Source organism: Homarus americanus, unplaced genomic scaffold (genome assembly GCF_018991925.1).
Source record: "Homarus americanus isolate GMGI-L3 unplaced genomic scaffold, GMGI_Hamer_2.0 scaffold25827, whole genome shotgun sequence".
NCBI classification, from domain to species: domain Eukaryota; kingdom Metazoa; phylum Arthropoda; class Malacostraca; order Decapoda; family Nephropidae; genus Homarus; species Homarus americanus.
In genome coordinates this window covers 6586034-6604259 of record NW_024738300.1, presented here as the reverse complement: position 1 = coordinate 6604259, position 18226 = coordinate 6586034, and the positions used below count along the sequence as shown (strand labels likewise).

At 41.7% G+C, this 18226-nt stretch overlaps 1 protein-coding gene across 1 annotated transcript in view; it reads right to left on the bottom strand.

Moving 5' to 3' along the window:
- LOC121873806 (probable glutamate receptor) overlaps positions 1–18226 on the bottom strand; it is a 57676-nt gene that overhangs the window by 24068 nt on the left and 15382 nt on the right. The window contains exons 6-9 of the mRNA XM_042377510.1: positions 14025–14115; positions 1520–1820; positions 855–1072; positions 421–601 (exon numbers count right to left, since the gene is read on the bottom strand). Of these exons, the coding sequence (XP_042233444.1) occupies positions 421–601; positions 855–1072; positions 1520–1820; positions 14025–14115 (791 nt within the window). The remainder of the gene's footprint in view (positions 1–420; positions 602–854; positions 1073–1519; positions 1821–14024; positions 14116–18226) is intronic.

Below are 18226 nucleotides of genomic sequence, written 5' to 3'. Positions count from 1 at the left end.
TAGATATAACTATACTGTAGGATGGTTAGTTATGTTTCATAACTTACCACCAAAACCTTATTCCAGTAACATATAATTTAAGAAAGCGAACTTTAACATTTATCTGATCACAACAGTAACCAATGAGCATTGTAGTATACAATACTGATGATGATTGCTCATAATAATTGTAGCTGCTATGTTTTTATTGTCCTCTATTATACTATGACTTCAATGGACAGGGAACTGTCTCTGACCGAAATGGAAAAGTAAGAATTCTAACTCAAAGGCTTAACTAATATTGTTGATATGAAATAGGTTAAGGATCATTCTGATACCCGCAGTGAGATCGAAAATGATTTTAACCAGATGAAATGACTACCAGAATAATACACCCTAAATATTTACGTCGATGACTTAAAATGAATCAAACGATAATACCTGTCTCCGTGAAGTCTTTAGCTATGGACATTATCAGAGCATTATGTACATCCACGAGAACGTAAGTGCCCCGCCTGACCCAGATGTCCATATCCTTTGGAAACTGTGCGTGCCTCCTCCATAAGAGGCGACCTTCCTTCTCCAGATCGGCGGCCTCACGGAATTTACCAGATTCTACAGTCTGAGAATATTATCATATTTGAAGCGATATATTTGAGGACTTTATAAAATAGCTAGATTTTTTTATTTACGAAGTGATTCTATATAAATGATGAAAGGATGTTTACAAGGTGGCTATTTTTTTTCTGAAATCACTTATTTAAAGGTTCAAATAAAGATTTTTAATGAGTCCAGAAACAAATGAACTGTTTGTGTGACTTATTATAATATACATATGGCATTGAGAGGAGAAAAAAGTTGTTTAAATTACACACGGTTAGGTAGCGCCATACAGGTGTGCCTTTTAACCACAACATGGTAACCGAAGAGTCAGCAAGCACCTCCCGGAGGCTGTGGTAAGGCTCTGAGATGTGTCTCACTGCCAGGAGGGACATGAGGGTACTGGAGTAGCTCCTTGTTAACACCAGCGTCATCAACATCCACAGTCCCAACGCTACCCGTTCCCACCACCAGTCATCAGACACCAATATATCTGTTGAGGAAGATATACCATAAAATCGTTGAATTTATTTGAAATAGTCTTGCTTTTATTATTCATAAAGTTCCATAAAAACCTAATCGTCAAACTCATAATTTAAATCCTCTTTCGATGCATATCTTCAAATGTCTCAATCATATTGTCGTTCATATATATTCTTGCATTGAAAATTTGGATTATTTTACAATCTACCAACTCCTTTTATACAGTTTCTAACCACACACTCAAGCGAACAACACTACAAACCTAAATTAAGGAATGGTTATGTTAATCTAATTAGGCTATGTTCCTTCCAAAAGATCCTGCATCCTCTTATATAATGCATCAACTACACCCAAATCTTTTATCTATTATTTATTTGACCTTTACTAGATTGGGTTAGCTTGTTTTGGTGCTTGGTACCATAAATTTTCAAGTATATCTATGTTGTTTTTTACCTACCTTGCTGTAGCAGTATGCGGAAGTAGGAGAACATGATTTGTAGCCAGGTCCCTTGATTTTTGGTTTGAGGGGAGAAGCATGAAGACATGAGGAACACTATCGCAGCTAATATCAGTAATGTTATCAGGATGGCCACCCATACAAATGGCGCTAAGGGCATCAAGAAGCCCCACGGGTCCACCTCTGGCCTCCCTCGAGCACCCAGGATCCTCCAGTAGTCCGTCAGTATTGGAAAAGTAAAGTCCATCACTTCTGCACGGGCTTTATTAAGAATAAATGGGCCAACACCTATGCTTACTTCCTGCAAGAACCAAAATTTGGTGTGAGTATTTAAATTGTAGGAATAATAGATTGCAGTAGATGTGTTAAATACACGAAAGCGCTTAAGCAAATTTGTGATTATCTTTTTCAACTTGGTTTATATATAAATATAATTGTCACGCTCCGTCTTTACCTCATATATATATATATATATATATATATATATATATATATATATATATATATATATATATATATATATATATATATATATATATATATATATATATATATATATATATATATATATATATATATATATATATATATATATATATATATATATATATATATATTTCATTAGCCCATAAAGTGCGCAGACTTCTACATATAATCAACAACCTCACCCTGCCAGGACTCGAACCCACGATCATATGTGTGTGACCGGGGAACGCTACCTCTAGACCAGTGTTTTTCAAAAATTTTTTACTGCGACCCACAGCCAGAACTGTGGTGGGATGAAATCCTAGACAAGGTTCTTCAAACTCCAATAGCACGAGCAGTAGATATATTCAATAAGTGGTACAAGACTTGGCAGGATAACCAACCGGTACAGGAACAGGAGCCAGCACAAGGAACTCCTCATCGTAGGCAGGCCGAAGCCGATCTGAGGGATGTTAGCTAGCTAGGCAAGGAGAGTTGCTAGACATTACTAGAACAATACATGAGGTCTTCTAGTTACTCGACTAGCGCGGTACAGACATAGTACATTGGTACATGGTAAGTGAACATAGGCATTAGACATAAGCATAGATATCAAACGTGCTATAATAATATGTAGTAATACAGACATGTGAATAAATGGTACAATGAATGGTAACAAGAGTCCTGGCGTCAGGCGTGTTCACATCTCTTGGTATTTACATATCTATACAAGAACAACAATTTGAATTGTGACCCATTAAACCTAAGTGTAATGATATGAAATGAGTAAATCAAAGACAAACACTGACATGAGAGGAAATGCTCTCCTTCACGACCCACTGAAGGGTAGGGACCCATAGTTTGAAAACCCCTGCTCTAGACCACCAGGAAACTAAAAGCAGTCCTAGACTTTGTTATATTTCACAAAAAACCTGTTCATCGAGCTTATGGTGCCGTGAACATCCAATTGGGGACTACCCGTGTCTCTTAGATGATCAGAGTAACGTTTTACCAAATCCGGCTTCGAAGCACGAGGTTCATATATATTTTATTAGCCCATAAAGCGCACGGACTTCTACATATAATCAACAAGCTCACCCCGCCAGGACTCGAACCCACGATCATATGTGTGTGACCAGGGAACGCTACCTCTAGACCGCCAAGACACTAAAAGCAGTCCAAGACTTTGTGTGAAATATTACAAAGTCTAGGGCTGCTTTTAGCATTGTTGCGGTGCTATTTAAAGATTAGTAGGGTCATTACCTAATACATGACCAGTGTGGACCTGGTCTCACCCTCCTCTGTATATATACACCTTGTTTTGTACTTCTCTTTAGTCTGTACTCACCCCTGAAGATGTGAATTACACGAAAGCGCTTGGGAACTTCGTGTTTTCTTCTTTCCTTCTGGTTATCAGCATATACCTAGATCACGCGCACCTACAGTGATTTACTTGCATATATATATATATGCAAATAAATCACTGTAGGTGAGCATGATTCAAGTATATGCTGATAACCACAAGGAAACAAGAAAACACGAAGTTCCCAAGCGCGTTCGTGTAATTCACATCTTCAGGGGTGAGTACAGACTAAGGAGAAATAGTTGTTGTTGTGTTGTTGAGATTGTTGGATCGTAGTCCGACACGGGCCTTTGCCTGTAGGCGGCCCGTTTGGTGGTTCCGGCTGGAGCTCTTGGAGCAGCCAGACCGGATTTGGGATTGGGGATGGAGGTTTTCCTACCTGCAGATATGAAAGGATACTGCAGGTTTGCAAGTGTCAGCGGACCCTCGGTCAGTGAACGCTTACCACCAACCCCCACTCTTGGACGTGGTCTGTTTCGGAGTGGAGAGCTCCCCGAACTGTATTCCGCACTTGCTGGGGGAGGATACTTCCTGAGCTATCTGGGTAGTGGGTATCATATGATGATCCGGATGATTTGATTTTGATTTTGCCGCTTGCAGCGGCTACTTTATTGTGCACCCCACACTCATCCTGTGAGCGGTAGCGCAAAAGGATTACAGAGTAGGGTTTACAAAGGGTCATAATAATTAACCCCCGTTGTCAGAATATTATGGCACTGAAAGTTACACAGTATTTCATTTACATTATTTGTTTAGTTCTATACATAAAGGGTAACTTATTCACAAATGCGTGAGAACAGGCGTGTGAGCCAGTATGTCTGGCCTCACACTTTGTTATTCACATTTACGTGGGAGGTATTCAAGCACATTGCGTATTTGGTTCTGTACATGAGAATTGATATAGTTACTAAGTGCAAAAAAGTGGATACAATCTTAATATGTCGGCTATCTTGCCATTAGAGATGAAGTGTTGTGCCATTTCACACACAGTGTGCTTGGACCTGTCCCTAAAAGGTTCTATCTTTACGTAGTGTTCAAGTGGCCTTGAGGTTTACACTTGAGGAACATACTAGGTACTTATATCCTAACCTTAATCTGTAATCAATCTACTTGTGTTACTTGCATGGCCATATGATATACTTGGCTACTTGCGTCAAACTCATCAATAAGTTCTTTCCTAATTACAGTTTTAAGGGTTCTTTTTGACAGACCCAAATTGTATTCAACGGTGTCTTTGTTAGACGCGAGTTTGGCGAGGGCATCAACTCTGTCATGTTTTATGAGGCCTGTGTGAGAGGGGATCCACAACAGTTTGACCCTGACACCCCGGTGAGAAGGTGGTGAATGTGGTTTGTTTGGGCCTTTCGGGTTAAAGTGGATGCTGGTGTTGTGTGTTCTTCTTGGAAGTTTCGAATTCTGTTTCTAAGATTTTGTGTGACTTCGCAGTCGAGGAGATAGTGTTTCAGTGGGTTGGCCGCTGGCTCCTGACAGTATTCCCTGACGACATTTCCGATCGTCTGCTAGGTGCACTTGTACCCTAGTCGTAGTCGATGAAGGCTAACTTGGGTTTTTCTTGGTGTTTTCTTGTCCGCGAATGGTGTTTTCCCTTTTGTGGCCACCAGGTACCATTTGGCTGAATGGGAACCAGCGTTGAATGCTTCACGGAAACTCTTTTGGATATGGAGCTTGGTAGTCTTTCTGAGGTGGTACTTGATCTATTGCACGCTTGCTGGAACTTGTTTGTTTACGCTTTTAGAACGTGTGGCTGCCTTGGCTACTTCGTCTGCTACGTCATTTCCCCCGATCTCTACAAGACTGGGAATCCAGTGTAAGACGACAGGGCGATTTTGTCTTTGGAAGTCCTGTAGCTGTGCGAGGATCGAGGTTATGATGTGGGCGTTGTCTCTTGGTTAACTGTGTTGCAGCGCCTGCATGGCCGCTTTCGAGTCCGTGTGAATTATAATGGACTTGTTGTGTTGTGTTGCAGCGTGTTGTAGGGCCTTCAAGATTGCTACCAACTCTGTTTGTAGGGTGGAGCAGTCATTAGAAAGTCTCCATAGGAGGGGCTGACCCGGGTGTAGAAGGCCGCTCCGGATCTATGATGTTTTGGATCCACCGAGCCCTCTGTGAAGTATGATGCTGCATCAGCCGGTGTCTCGGTGGCTATGGCTTCCTGAGTTATTCTTTTGAGGTCCTCCTTCTGGAGGTTGGCTTTGCTATCACCTATTTCGATGATTTTGAATGTTGCTGGTGGAGGGCTCCATGGTGGTGGAACTACATAATCACGGTCTAGTGTGTCTTGGTTGTTTTTGACGAGTGTTTCTGCTTGCAGGTGCCCGATGACCTCGCTTGCCTCGTGCGACCAGGTGGCCCCTCGCACTGTGTGGTCGAGGTGGAGGGAGGCACTGATTAGCGTTTTGGCAGCTGTGGGCTTATCTGATCTACATATTTTGGCGAGGAAACCGGCTGTCACCTGCTTGACTCATACTGCCACGGGTGGTAGTTCAGTTTCCATTTGCAAATTGCAAATTCTGGTCCACATGGGTGCTCCGAGCATGGTCCTGAGAGCATTATTTTGGATAACTTCAATCTTAGCTATCTGGTCTTCTCTCAGTCCAATGAGCGCTGGAGCACTGTAATCTACCAGCGATCTGATGGCGGCCGTGTAGTAGGCTTTGAGCACGTGTGTGTTCGCTCCTGCGGTTGTGCTAGTGAGCGACCTCATTATGTTGTGTCTGCTCTTCGTCCTGTGCCTGAGATACTCGAGTTGCGGCTTGAAAGTGAGTTTCTGGTTGAACCAGATTCCAAGACACTGGTGGGTGTTGGTCCAGACTACCGGCGTGTTTTGTATGGAGAGCATCTTGACTGGTGTGTCTGTGCAGATGGCCATCGCTTTCGACTTGGCTGGATTTATCTTGAGTCCAAGTCTGTTGCACTCATATTCTGTAAGTTGGAGTGCGTGTTGCGTGTTGACTTGTCTGTTTGCTCCTCTTACTATGAGCTGTAAGTCGTCTGCATAGCAAAGGAGCTTGGCTGTTTTTCTGAAAGGAAGTCTGACAAGATTTTCCATCAGGACATTGAACAGCGTTGGATTGAGGATACCTCCTTGTAGGGTTCCGTTTTCGTGGACCCTGTAGCTTGACGTTGCCCCCTGAAATCGTACTGTTGCTTCTCTCTGTGTAAGGTAGCTCTGGATCCACCCCAGCAACCTTCCTTTGACGCCTTTTTTGGCGAGTATCGTTATAATGGCCAGTGGATTTGCTAGTTCGAAGGCCTTCTCCATGTCGAGGAAGACCACCAAAGCTGGTTTATTGTCCACTGTGCTGATTATCTAGGCAATGTTGTTGCTTGTGCCGGTGTTCTTGGTGTAAGCAAAAATGTGAGGGTGTGGGCTGTCGACTTTCCACTTGAGTCTTTTAAGAGCCATTCTTTCTCCAGTCTTCGCTATGCAGCTGAGGAGGGAGATGGGTCTTGGTTTGTCTGGATCTCTGGGCTTCTGAATGGGCTGTATATCTGCCTTCTTCCATCCCAATGGAAGTCTCTGTGCTATCCACGAAGGATAGATGACTTGTAGCAAAGCCTCGTGCCCAGCTTCTAAGGCATGGGAAAGCATGGAGTAGGTTATCCTGTCGGCCCCTGGTGCTGTGTCCTTGCTTCGTTTTAGCGACTTCTGGAGTTCTTGCTGGTTGAAGGATCTGTCGGTGTCATCTTCACCATTGCAGGCCTCTTCGATCATCTGGAGTCTGGTCTGTCGCAGACGCTATTGTGTCTCCTCCGATTGTCTCGGGAGGTTTTTCGTTGCTGCTCGGTCGGAGAACAGTTTTGCAAGTCTTTCGGCTTCCTCTTCTGGGTTGGGATGGGTTGGTGGTGGTGGTGTTGCCTTCCCAGATGCCCTTCGGATCTGGGCCCACATTTTGCCGAGGGAGGAGTTCTCGTTCAGATCGGAGCACCACTTGAGCCAGCTTACGCTTTTGATTTCTTCCTTCTCTTCCCTGGTATCCTTGGCTATGTCTTGCAGGAGATGTTTGTTTGTGTTCGTGGGTTGTAGTCTGTAGTTTCTTCGGGCCATGTTCACTCTTTGGTTCTTTCACTTGGTTACAAATCTTCTTACCTGAACATTACTAAGAAATCTTTTTATAGAACTGATCCCACGCCCACCCATGACCATAAGAATCTCTTAGTATTACCATTTCACAAAAATTTCTCTCAAATTCCTTTACAACTAAAAACCTGGAACGTCAATGTGGCATTTAAAAACTCATGCACTGTTAAACAGATGTTAATCAAGAACTCCCCCAATAATACAAATGGCTGCATTTATAAAATCCCTTGCAAGGAATGTAATATGTTTTACTTAGGCCAAACAGGGAAAGATCTTGTAACCAGACTTAAACAACATAAATACAGTGTTAGGACAGGCCAGGAATCCAATGCTCTGTTCGTTCATTTCAGGGATAATAATAATTGCATTGACTGGGATAATGCCTCCTCAATATTACCTTGTAATTCAATTGACAGTAGGATCATTATAGAATCTAGTCTCATTAAACATACCTAGTCCGTTAACATGAATTTGAGTAACGGTATGTACAAATTGGACAATTTTGTAATTAAAAAGATTTGTAACCAGGTTGGGTCAGTTTTCCCTCTGACCTGACTACCGACCGCTGCGGTGCTTTTGAAAAGATTAGTAGGGTCATTACCTATACTTGACCTCTGTGGACTTGTTGTCACCCTCCTCTGTATATATATATATATAACTTGTTCTGCATTTCTATTTTAGTCTGTACTCACCCCTGAAGATGTGAATTACACGAAAGCGCTTGGGAACTTCGTGTTTTCTTTTTCCTTGTGGTTGTCAGCATATACCTGGATTACGCGCACCTACAGTGATTTATTTGCATATATATATATATATATATATATATATATATATATATATATATATATATATATATATATATATATATATATATATATATATATATATATATATATATATATATATTTATTTATATATATATATCTTGATAAAATCACACGGGAAAAGGGAAACAACGGAGCACCTTAGCTATCGTCTTTATTCAAGACATCTTCAGAGGCAACTGGATTACATGGACAGAGAGAGGCTTAAATATACAGGGTGACCTTATTAAACATGAGGTCAGGTCATATATGATTGGGATATGCTAATAACACTACTTGTCATCACATATTATGCCTGAACCACAAAATGAGATAAAACTCTCCTTAATACCTAAGATCTTCAGGTACTTGCAAGCCAAATACTGCCAATTGTTCAAGTTTTTTTACCCTGACCCGACTTCAAACATAGGTTGGATGCTCATATGAGCAATAGGGGTTGGGTGTAAACGGGACTGCCCAGTATGGGCCAATAGGCCCGCTGCAGTTTCCTCCATTCTTATGTTCTTATGTTCTTATGACTATACGTACACGCCACAGTACAGTGCCCCAACCACTCAAGGCATGCGTCAAGCCCCACGTGCTCAAAACCTTTGAGCTACATCTACGTTACTCATAAGTAAGTTCCGATATACTGCGTCCAAGGAGTAGTTAGGCATTAATATTGGAAGAACAAATACTGTCAATGTATACAACCTTAACAACATCAACCTAGAAAGGTCGACTTGTGAAAGACACTTAGGGGTACTTGTAAGCCCGGAACTACGGCCTAAAAAACAGTGCGTTAATGTTCGAAATAAGGTTTTATATCTAGAAGTGTAAGTAATATGAGTGCAGAGGTCTTTTTGCAACTATATCTTGCGCTAGTCAGGCCGCACCTCGATTATGCGGTTCAGTTCTGGTGCCCTTATTATAGAATGTATATAAATACACTGGAGTCGGTGCAGCGAAGAATGACGAAAATCATTCCGGGACTTAGAAACATTCCACATCAAGAAAGGTTAAAGAAACTAAACCTGCATTCCCTAGAAATGATAGAGGTATTTAAGTGGGTGAATGGAATCAATAAAGGCGATATAGATAAAGTTCTTATAATATCCTAGACGGATAGGACTCGTAGCAACGGATTTAAGTTGGATAAGCTTAGGTTTAGGAGGGAGATAGGAAGGAACTGGTTCACAAATAGGGTGGTGGACGAGTGTAGCAAGCTTAGCAACTTTGTAGTAAGTGCTGGAACGCTGGAAAGTTTTAAAAGGAGGTTAGATAGATTCGTGGATGATAGAGAGCGGTAGTAACTCTCGACAGGAGCTGCCATGAACAGGCCAACCGGTCTATTGCAGACTCCTTATGTTCTTTGTTCTTGTGTAGTAAGAGTAATTTATGTGGCTAACTGGGGATAATTCAAGGTTTTTCTGACGTTTATTTGGTGGCGGACGGGTTATTTGGCGGGTGAGTTAGGTGGTAGTGGGCGAGATACGTGACGGCTGACCTAGCGTGGATCTAACTGCCAAGTTGGAGAGTTCAGTGATCGGCTGGTTGGTTATCTAAGTAACTAGCGAGTTGGACGACTATCCTAATTTCCGCTTGGTACCACGAGGTGTGAGTGGGTGACGATTCCCTTGGCTGAGTCTGCCGAGGAGAGGCCATAACACCGTGGGCCATCCAGGACATATCCATTAACAGCTAAGGATAGTGTGTGTGAGATAGTGGTGACGAGTTTGTTGACTCGTCACTTGAGTGGAGAGGGATGTAGTTTGGTGAACGGGGAACGTTGGGAATTCAGAATTAGATAACCCTAACTACTTGACTCGCCTTAACGCCTGTAAATAAGGATGAAGGGTTATTGCTTGTTGTTGGATGCGAAGGAAGGGAGTAGGGTTGGAAGAACTTTGGAGGTATTTGTGGAAGGGGAGGATGGGTTTTTGGATAAGGTAAATGAGGGGGAAATTTGAAGGAAAGTAGGCAAGTAAAGGTATCCGGGCGCAACCAGATATGCTGTATTAAAAAAATCTGGGTTGATCTTTTGTACTACTATTTTAAGTTCTAGCTCTCGGATCTTTCGCTTTTCTCTAAATCATGTTTCGTCATTGCAGTGACCACTATTTGGAAATGAGGTGATGAACTCTGGTCAGGTTCTTTATGGAGCTGGCTGAGTATCGTATCTTTTGCTTTAATAAAGGTGAGAGGAAGCGGCAGGAAGTAGTTGGAGAGGCCAAGGATAGTATCTATTAGTCACTCTTCTTTTGTATGAGTTTTTTTTTAATAATTGAAGCTTTTGTTTAAAATATGAAAAAATGTTAGGAAGTGGTGTAGGATGCAGCTTGCTACTTTGGTTCGCAAGGGGGTGGTCCTATCTATTTACTTTAATTGAAAAGGCTTACGTTTGTGTTGCCAGTGCTCTAATTGGCTCTTCATTCTATGCTATATATGTTTTATTTTGTTATGGTATTGCTTCGAGATTGTTAGTTGTATCTTGGTATTGGTGCTGGGTTGTTTAGTCTTGTTCTGCTTGAACTGAACCACGAATGTGCTCTCTTTTCCATTTCATTATCGAGCCAGTGAGTTACTGCTTCTAACTCTAACTCTTCTACTTGTTCCCACATTCTTTTAGCTTTGTTGTAATTTACATTTACTGCCTCGATGTTGGCACTTCTATGAAGTTATTCGTTTGTTATCCTGTGTTCATATCTGATGTTATATATAAATCGTAGACATTTTTTTTAGTAGTTTCTTGATTATTGTGTCAGTGAATGTGTTGATTGGTACAGGCGGGTACCTTACTATTGATTTTATTTGTGCCAAATAGAGTTTCAATTTGTTTTATGTATTCAGGTTTTGGAATCTCCAATTTTTTTTAATTTTGCTGCGTAGTTTGTTGTCATTTTCTTTAATGAAGCTTTGATATCCGGTTTTTGTGATCTTGAGTCTTCCAGCAATATGGTGCCTTCATTTGCGTATGGGTATATTTCTTCATCTACGATAACTAGTTCGACCTTTTGTTTGGCAATTGGTATGATTTGAAATTTGTTTATATTTGTTTTGATCTTCCATTTTCTTTAATAATTTATGATCTTTATTGCATGCGCTGTATGGCGTGCCATCATTGACTCTGTCTTTCCAGGGTATGACATGAATTGTGTGATATCTTCTGCAAAGATTATGTTCGTTATGCTGTGTTGGTTCTAGTAGGTTGCTTGTATATATGGTGAATAATGTTGGGGACAAGACACATCCCCCCCCTGGGGCACTCCACTTTCCAGGTTTAGGATTGGCCCTAGACACATATTAATTTGAAGCTGTGCTCTTCTGTTTCGGAGTCAGTCACATAGGATTCTCTCCCTCTCTGCTGGCAGGTGTAGTTGTAAGATTTCGTACTTAAGGCCTGTGTGCCACATCTTATCAAAGGCTTTTGCCACATCTGTCAGCACAAGGTTTACTTGGTTTCCATTTTTATTTTCTTTGGCTATGATTTGTATGAAAGCTATTATTGTTTGGGTTTCTGTCCCTCTCCTGAAGCCGTATTGTCTTGTAGCCGTAACTATATGTAGCAATTCTGTTATTACGGAATGACCTGACTAACCTCACCTAATTCTGACTGAAGTCACATACCTAACGAGCTACGGCAGGATTATCACCATCAATGTCACTTTTCATTAATGTTAAAGTATGCAGTTAAGTGAACTCTACCTTGTGGGTGTAAGCATGCCTCTCTTTGGAGTAATATAAAGTGGTGTTATTACATAGTGTCTAGAGTAATTACCGGTGGAAATATTGGCTTAAAAATAACTGTGCTCACCATTATTAAGTAACCTCCATTTCATGAAATATTGAGATTTGTGTGAGCTATTATATTAATTGTGCTTGACCAAATCCTGGTGTATCTTCAACTGCCCGTCATGGTTAATCACACACCTTGGACACTGGGGTGTTAAGGAAAGATTTGGTGCTGTGTATGTAATGTTATTGACTTTGGTGTCGTAGAAGTATGACATTCACATTTTGGCTAGTGTTGCTGTGCACGTTTACTGGGATGGTGGAGGAAGCACCCATGACTTATGCACACAGGAGTAACATGGTTAAGACAGGGCTATTGAGCCGTCCATCTGATAAGTCATGAGTGACTCTCTGTCGGCCACAACACTAGTACGCACTTACTTTCATGTTTATTGCTGGTATCACGCCCATCACCTGTGTTGGGACACGCGGTTGATATTGGGCGTCATACGGTGCTTATTAATACGTACAGTCAACAGCAGGAGTTCGTCCCAGCCAACCTGCATGGTATGAGGAAGAAATGGCAGATATGCTTTACATGACTAGTTATTTAAGATTTATGATCGGAGGTTGGCTAAGAATACATTCTTGTATATAAGTTTTAAATAGTAATAATATGAAAAATGATATATTTTTTTTTATTGAGAAATAAATGAATTTGCTGCAGGATGACTGGGGAACCAGACATACAGGTATATGATTATTCGTACAGCTGATGCCAACGAGTATTTTTAATGCTTAATGACACATTTATTAAAAAGAAATGTCACATATTTCTCAATGACATTATTTTCCCACAGTGTGCAGATTGATACTATTTAAATCATTTACAAGAAATGTATTCTTAGGCAACCTCCGCTCAGAAATCTTATATAACTAGTGATGTAAAGCAGTGGTCCCAGATCACTTGTCTCATACCATGCAGATTGGGTAGGATGAACTTCTACTGTTTATAGGTTCCGTATGGTTCTAGTGATGTAAGAACACAAGCGTTAATACAGTACAAATGTTGTGATATATTTATGTGAAACTCTTATTTAGCCCCAATCTCAGAAACACCAGTCACGGTCACGGAAAAGTTTATAAATTTTTCTGTACTAATTTCGTATTCTGAGGGTGTGTGTGTGTGTGTGTGTCTTCAGCTGTAGGGAGCTGAAATTATTTACAAAGCTGCACGTATATCGAGCAGTGATCCTCCCCACCCTACTACATGGCAGAGAGACATGGGCCACATACAGGAGGCACTTCAAGGCACTTGAAAAACTTTCACCAACGTAGTCTACGTTCCATCCTCCGACATCGCTGGGAAGACAAGAGAACAAATGCCAATATTCTTGCTGACACCAGCCGTAGGAGCATAGAGGCTACCATTATCCATGAACAACTACGTTGGACTGGCCATGTTACCCGCATGGACGACAGTAGACTGCCAAAGCAGCTACTTTACAGTCACCTAGCGAATAGTAAACATAACGCTGGCGGGCAACTGAAAAGGTATAAAGATAGTCCTAAGACAAACCTGAAAAAGTGCCAAATCGACCCCCTCACCTGGGAGTCGATTACTTCACATCGTAACTCTTGGAGGAGCACCGCACGAGAAGGTGTCAATGTTTTCGAGTTTGCCCGACTGCAAACCAAAGCAGACAAGCGCCAACGCCGGGAAGACGCTGCCACCTCCCCTCCAGCAGTGGGTGGAGCCCTCCACATGTGCAACGAATGTGGACGACGCTGCGGGTCCCGTATCGGTCTCTTTAGTCACCTCAAAACTCACCAACCTAGGTGACATCCCTAATAGCTGGATGATCGTCATACTCGATTCCGAGTGAAAGCAAAGTAGTAGTAGAGTGTGTGTGTGTGTGTTATCGTAGAATAACTCCCATTTTACTTGTATAAAGCTTACTGGTTGCCGGGCATTACACCTTAGTATAATACATAACACACCAAGACCCGTCGTTCTGCTTAGTGCCTTGTTACACTTACCTCCCTCATCACCATGCCCACCATGCCGTTCCAGGAGCCATTGTCAAGCTTTACGCCCCACAACCTGTCAGGAGGCCGCACATATCTGTAACTGTAGGGTAAAAAACAGCCAAGGGTTACAATGCTAATGAGTTCTTTGCAAAATATATTGCAACAAACGAGAAGGTATATTATAATATGAAGTTAGAGTTTCTCTATTTTGATAAAACTTCTTGAATAAGAAATATGTTTAGGAAATTTGATTAATTTAATGAACACAAATGGAAGTGTGGCAAAAGGGATAATAACGTTTATCCCTTTGTAGACGAGTCTTGTGAAAATATTCCAGTCCTGTAGTGAAGACATGGATTGAATGCCTTATGTAATAATCAGCATATGTCATGGACGGTAAGGAACAGGACAAAATATTGGCTCGCCAATGTTTGATCAATTTTCTGTATATCCTATCAGGATTGTAAATGAATATCGGTAGGATGTTTGCTGATTATTCGTGCCTTAGACAATAAATCGGACACCATCAATACAGTTGTGGTGTGATGTAAGGCAATATCCCGGTGCCTGAAACAAGAATTCACTATCATTACAGTCAACCAGTCGAGTCAAAGGAGCTGCAGTACCAGACTATGAAATAAAACTAATTCCATGTATAATGATATACATATTACGATGAATTTACCCTAAGCAATTGGGTATTATGAATGGGTGTGGCCTGGCCGAGGTGGGAGCAAGACGCATTTGCACTTGGCCTGTCGGGAAGAGCATATCATAAAGCAATGAAAGATCTCACGCTTAAACTATACACTGTGGCAACTCTTGATGCCACACTCTTTTCATTCTAGAACATGACAGTCAATACCGCCATGAACATAATATTTTTTCCCCAGTGATAGTTCTGAAGCTACAATGAAACTTTCCTCTTACTGACATCCTTTGTGTTAATTCCCTGCAAAACGTCAACTTTTGGACATGGTTTTCACCCTCCTACTCTTCACAAGAGCATAATGGGGTGGCACCTGGGAGCTACATCCAAACTCATTTTTTCTGGTACTTTTATTTTTGTATGTTTTGATCAAACCAATTTTACAAGGTGGGCCACAGTATACAATATCTGGCTGAAATGAAACAAATTCCTTATACCGTTCAAACCCAATATGAGTAGATAAACTTTGGGATGAAGAGAGCAGAACCTCCGTTCAGCCAAAGTGACTCTTATCAAGCAAAGTAATGGATAAATAAGACTGAAAAGAGCTAGGGTAAAATTGTTAGTACTGGTATCACTGTAGATAAACAATGTCATACCTAGGATCCCACATCATTCCAAACACAAGCTGTGTATTCTACTTTTACTGGGCAAAAGTCTTCTTAAAAGAAAGAGCTACGTAGAAGAAAGGCAGTGCAAATGAAAACTCATTATCAATTATCTAAAACTTGAACATGTTTTCTTTTAATATGAAAGCAGAAACACTACAGAACATTGTAACAAGAGACCTAGCAAACACAATCTATAGAAAACTCATTTTTAATTTACAATGGCATCGAACTGAAACAACAGGAAGCTTTGTGAATGAGTGACAAATTTTGATTGAAAACAATAGTAAGTCTGAAGTACTATTTCATAACCAATTACTAGGGGATAGTTATGCAACATTTTCAGATTAATATGGTGTTGTGAAGAAGAGTATTGGTGAAGAAGACAAATAGAAGATCTTCAAAGTTGACAGAAGTACATTGTAGCGTTTTGTCACCATTTATGAGGCTGGTTGACCTGTTGATTTGGCTACAATCTTGACACATGATCTGATGTCTGTATCAAATTATCCGCACCAGGAACAAATCCATTGACTGAAGGCATAGATTGCCCTGAATCTATCTGCACGAAGAATCATCTTCGTTTGCTGTGCATGAACTTAGAAAAATAGTCTCTAACGGTGGTTAATTACAATTAAGACTGAAAGACAGTAAGCACTTAGTCAAGGAACATCTTAAATATTCAGGAAATGCTCCACCTGTTTTGTTCAAGAGTCTTATCACAAAAGTAGTTCCTCTGTTATGTAACAGTGTGTAAGGGCGGAAACGATCTTCCTGCTCGTTACCGCTGCTAACTCTCTCGTTTGCTGGTGCGACCTACACTTGGGGGTGGACAGAGGTGAGAACGGCAGCGGCTACCTGAGTCACCGGCAGATTCACCCCAGCCGCCATTCAGTCACTATCTAGCTACCCCGTTGTTCGTCAAATTCTGGTTGTGATCTCATCATAGGTCCTGGACTCGTGGGCTGTTTTCCCAGACCTTCACCTGTCGACTGTCAATTCTCTGGACATCAACCACTACCGCTGCTCCTCTCCACCGTCGGTGCCCCCGATTTTTCGTCTGCTCTATCAAGACATCGGCTGCTGTTGCTCGAGTGAGGTTGAACGGACGCTTCCCCCTAAGAGTGGATCACTGTGTTCTGGAACCTTCCCCAGGGCCACTGTCGTAGGATATATCTGTTCATTGTTTGATTATATTGTTTGATTCCTTTAATTGCCGATTCCCATTAATTGTTTGCTTCCCTTTAATTGTTTGCTTCCCTTAATTATTTGAGCCCATTAACTATTTACTGCATTAAATGTTTGACTCCCGTAATTGTCACTTGATGTTCGTTGAGTGGTGTCAGAGTTTTCTTATATTTTTTATAGTAAAGAGATGTCCATCTCAAATGGTTGTTTGTTATTCCTCAGAAAACCTTGGTCCTTGACTTTCCTTTATTAAGATCTTGATTAGTCTGGTAAGAGATTTATATCCCTAAGTCCCAGGCCTTTGGAAGTGGCGACCTTGCCAGGATTTGTCTCTGACCTTTGGTTTCTGAGGGCTAACATTTGTTCCTGTGTTGTTGTAAGTCGCCGTGAACGCGCCTCCTTGCTGTCTGTTGCCCGGAAGTAAGTGTTGTTCAGTGGTTATCCCTTCCTTCTGTTTGCTAATTTCTTTGCTCTCCCTTGTACTTGGGAAAGTTAATTAGTGTTGGTTGGGGTGCTCTGTGGATGCTGTCATAGCATTTTTGTTGTTGTTTCACCTGGTGCAGTTTCTCTACCCTGAGTGATTCAGCTGGGCTGGGTGCGGAACAAGGTTCCCTCCAGTCTGATCAAATCATTTATTGGTCTGATTGAGCCACTTGGTAAGTTACCTTTGGCTATTTGTGGGGTAAGTTGTGTATTTTTTCTTTTTGCTCGTGGCCTTTCGGATCATTACGTATAAATTTGAGGAGTTGAAAGGTCAAGCGGTGACCCTGGGTCTGACAGGTACTGAGGTTAGTAAATATGTGGTCACCCAACAGAATGCCGAGAGAGAGAGGAACGTCAGAAAGCGAGGGAGGAACTTCAGAAAAAGAGAGCGTTGGAGGAACGTCAGAGAGAAAGAGTTGGACGAACTTCAGAAAAAGAGAGTTGAAGGATTGTCAGAGAAAGAGTTGGAGGAACGTCAGACAGATAGAGAGTTGGAGGAACGTCAGAGCGATAAAGAGAGTTCGAATTAGCTAAGTTGCAGATAGAAAAGGACCTAGAACTAGCTAGGATTAATGCTTCAAGTAGACCACAATCCTCTGGCCATATCCAAGACAATGTGGTAAAGCCCAGCTTGCCTGTGTACCGTGAAGGAGAAGACATCGCCTCCTACCTTGTTATGTTTGAACGGGTAGTCGAGCTGCTTGGTGTGGACCCAGATAGCTATGCTGTAAGGTTGGGTAGCCTACTTAGTGGTAAGCCGGTAGAGATTTACACGTCCATGTCTACCGACATCACCAGAGATTACTTCTTGTTGAAGCAAGCTCTCTTGCGAGGATTTAACAACACTTCTGACGGTTATCGTGTTGATTTCCGCAGAACGAAGATTAGAGCAGGAGAAACGTACCAGCATTTTTCGATTCACCTGGGTTGTTTGTTTCAACAATGGCTGGAGACAACAGAGGTTGAAGAAACCTTTGAGTGTCTCTCTAGCATCATGATATTAGATCAGTTTTTGACTTCTCTACCTCCAGACTTGAGAATTTTCACCAAAGAACACCAGCCAGCGACGCTTGGAGAAGATGTTCGTCTTGCCGACAACTGGGCGTCTGCTCACATCGCCTACCCTAAGTCTTCCCCTCCTGTAGTGAAGACTGCAAAGCCTCCGTCCTCCAAGGAACCAACCCCAGGAGTACACAAGAGTAGTTCACCAGCCGTGCGGTGTC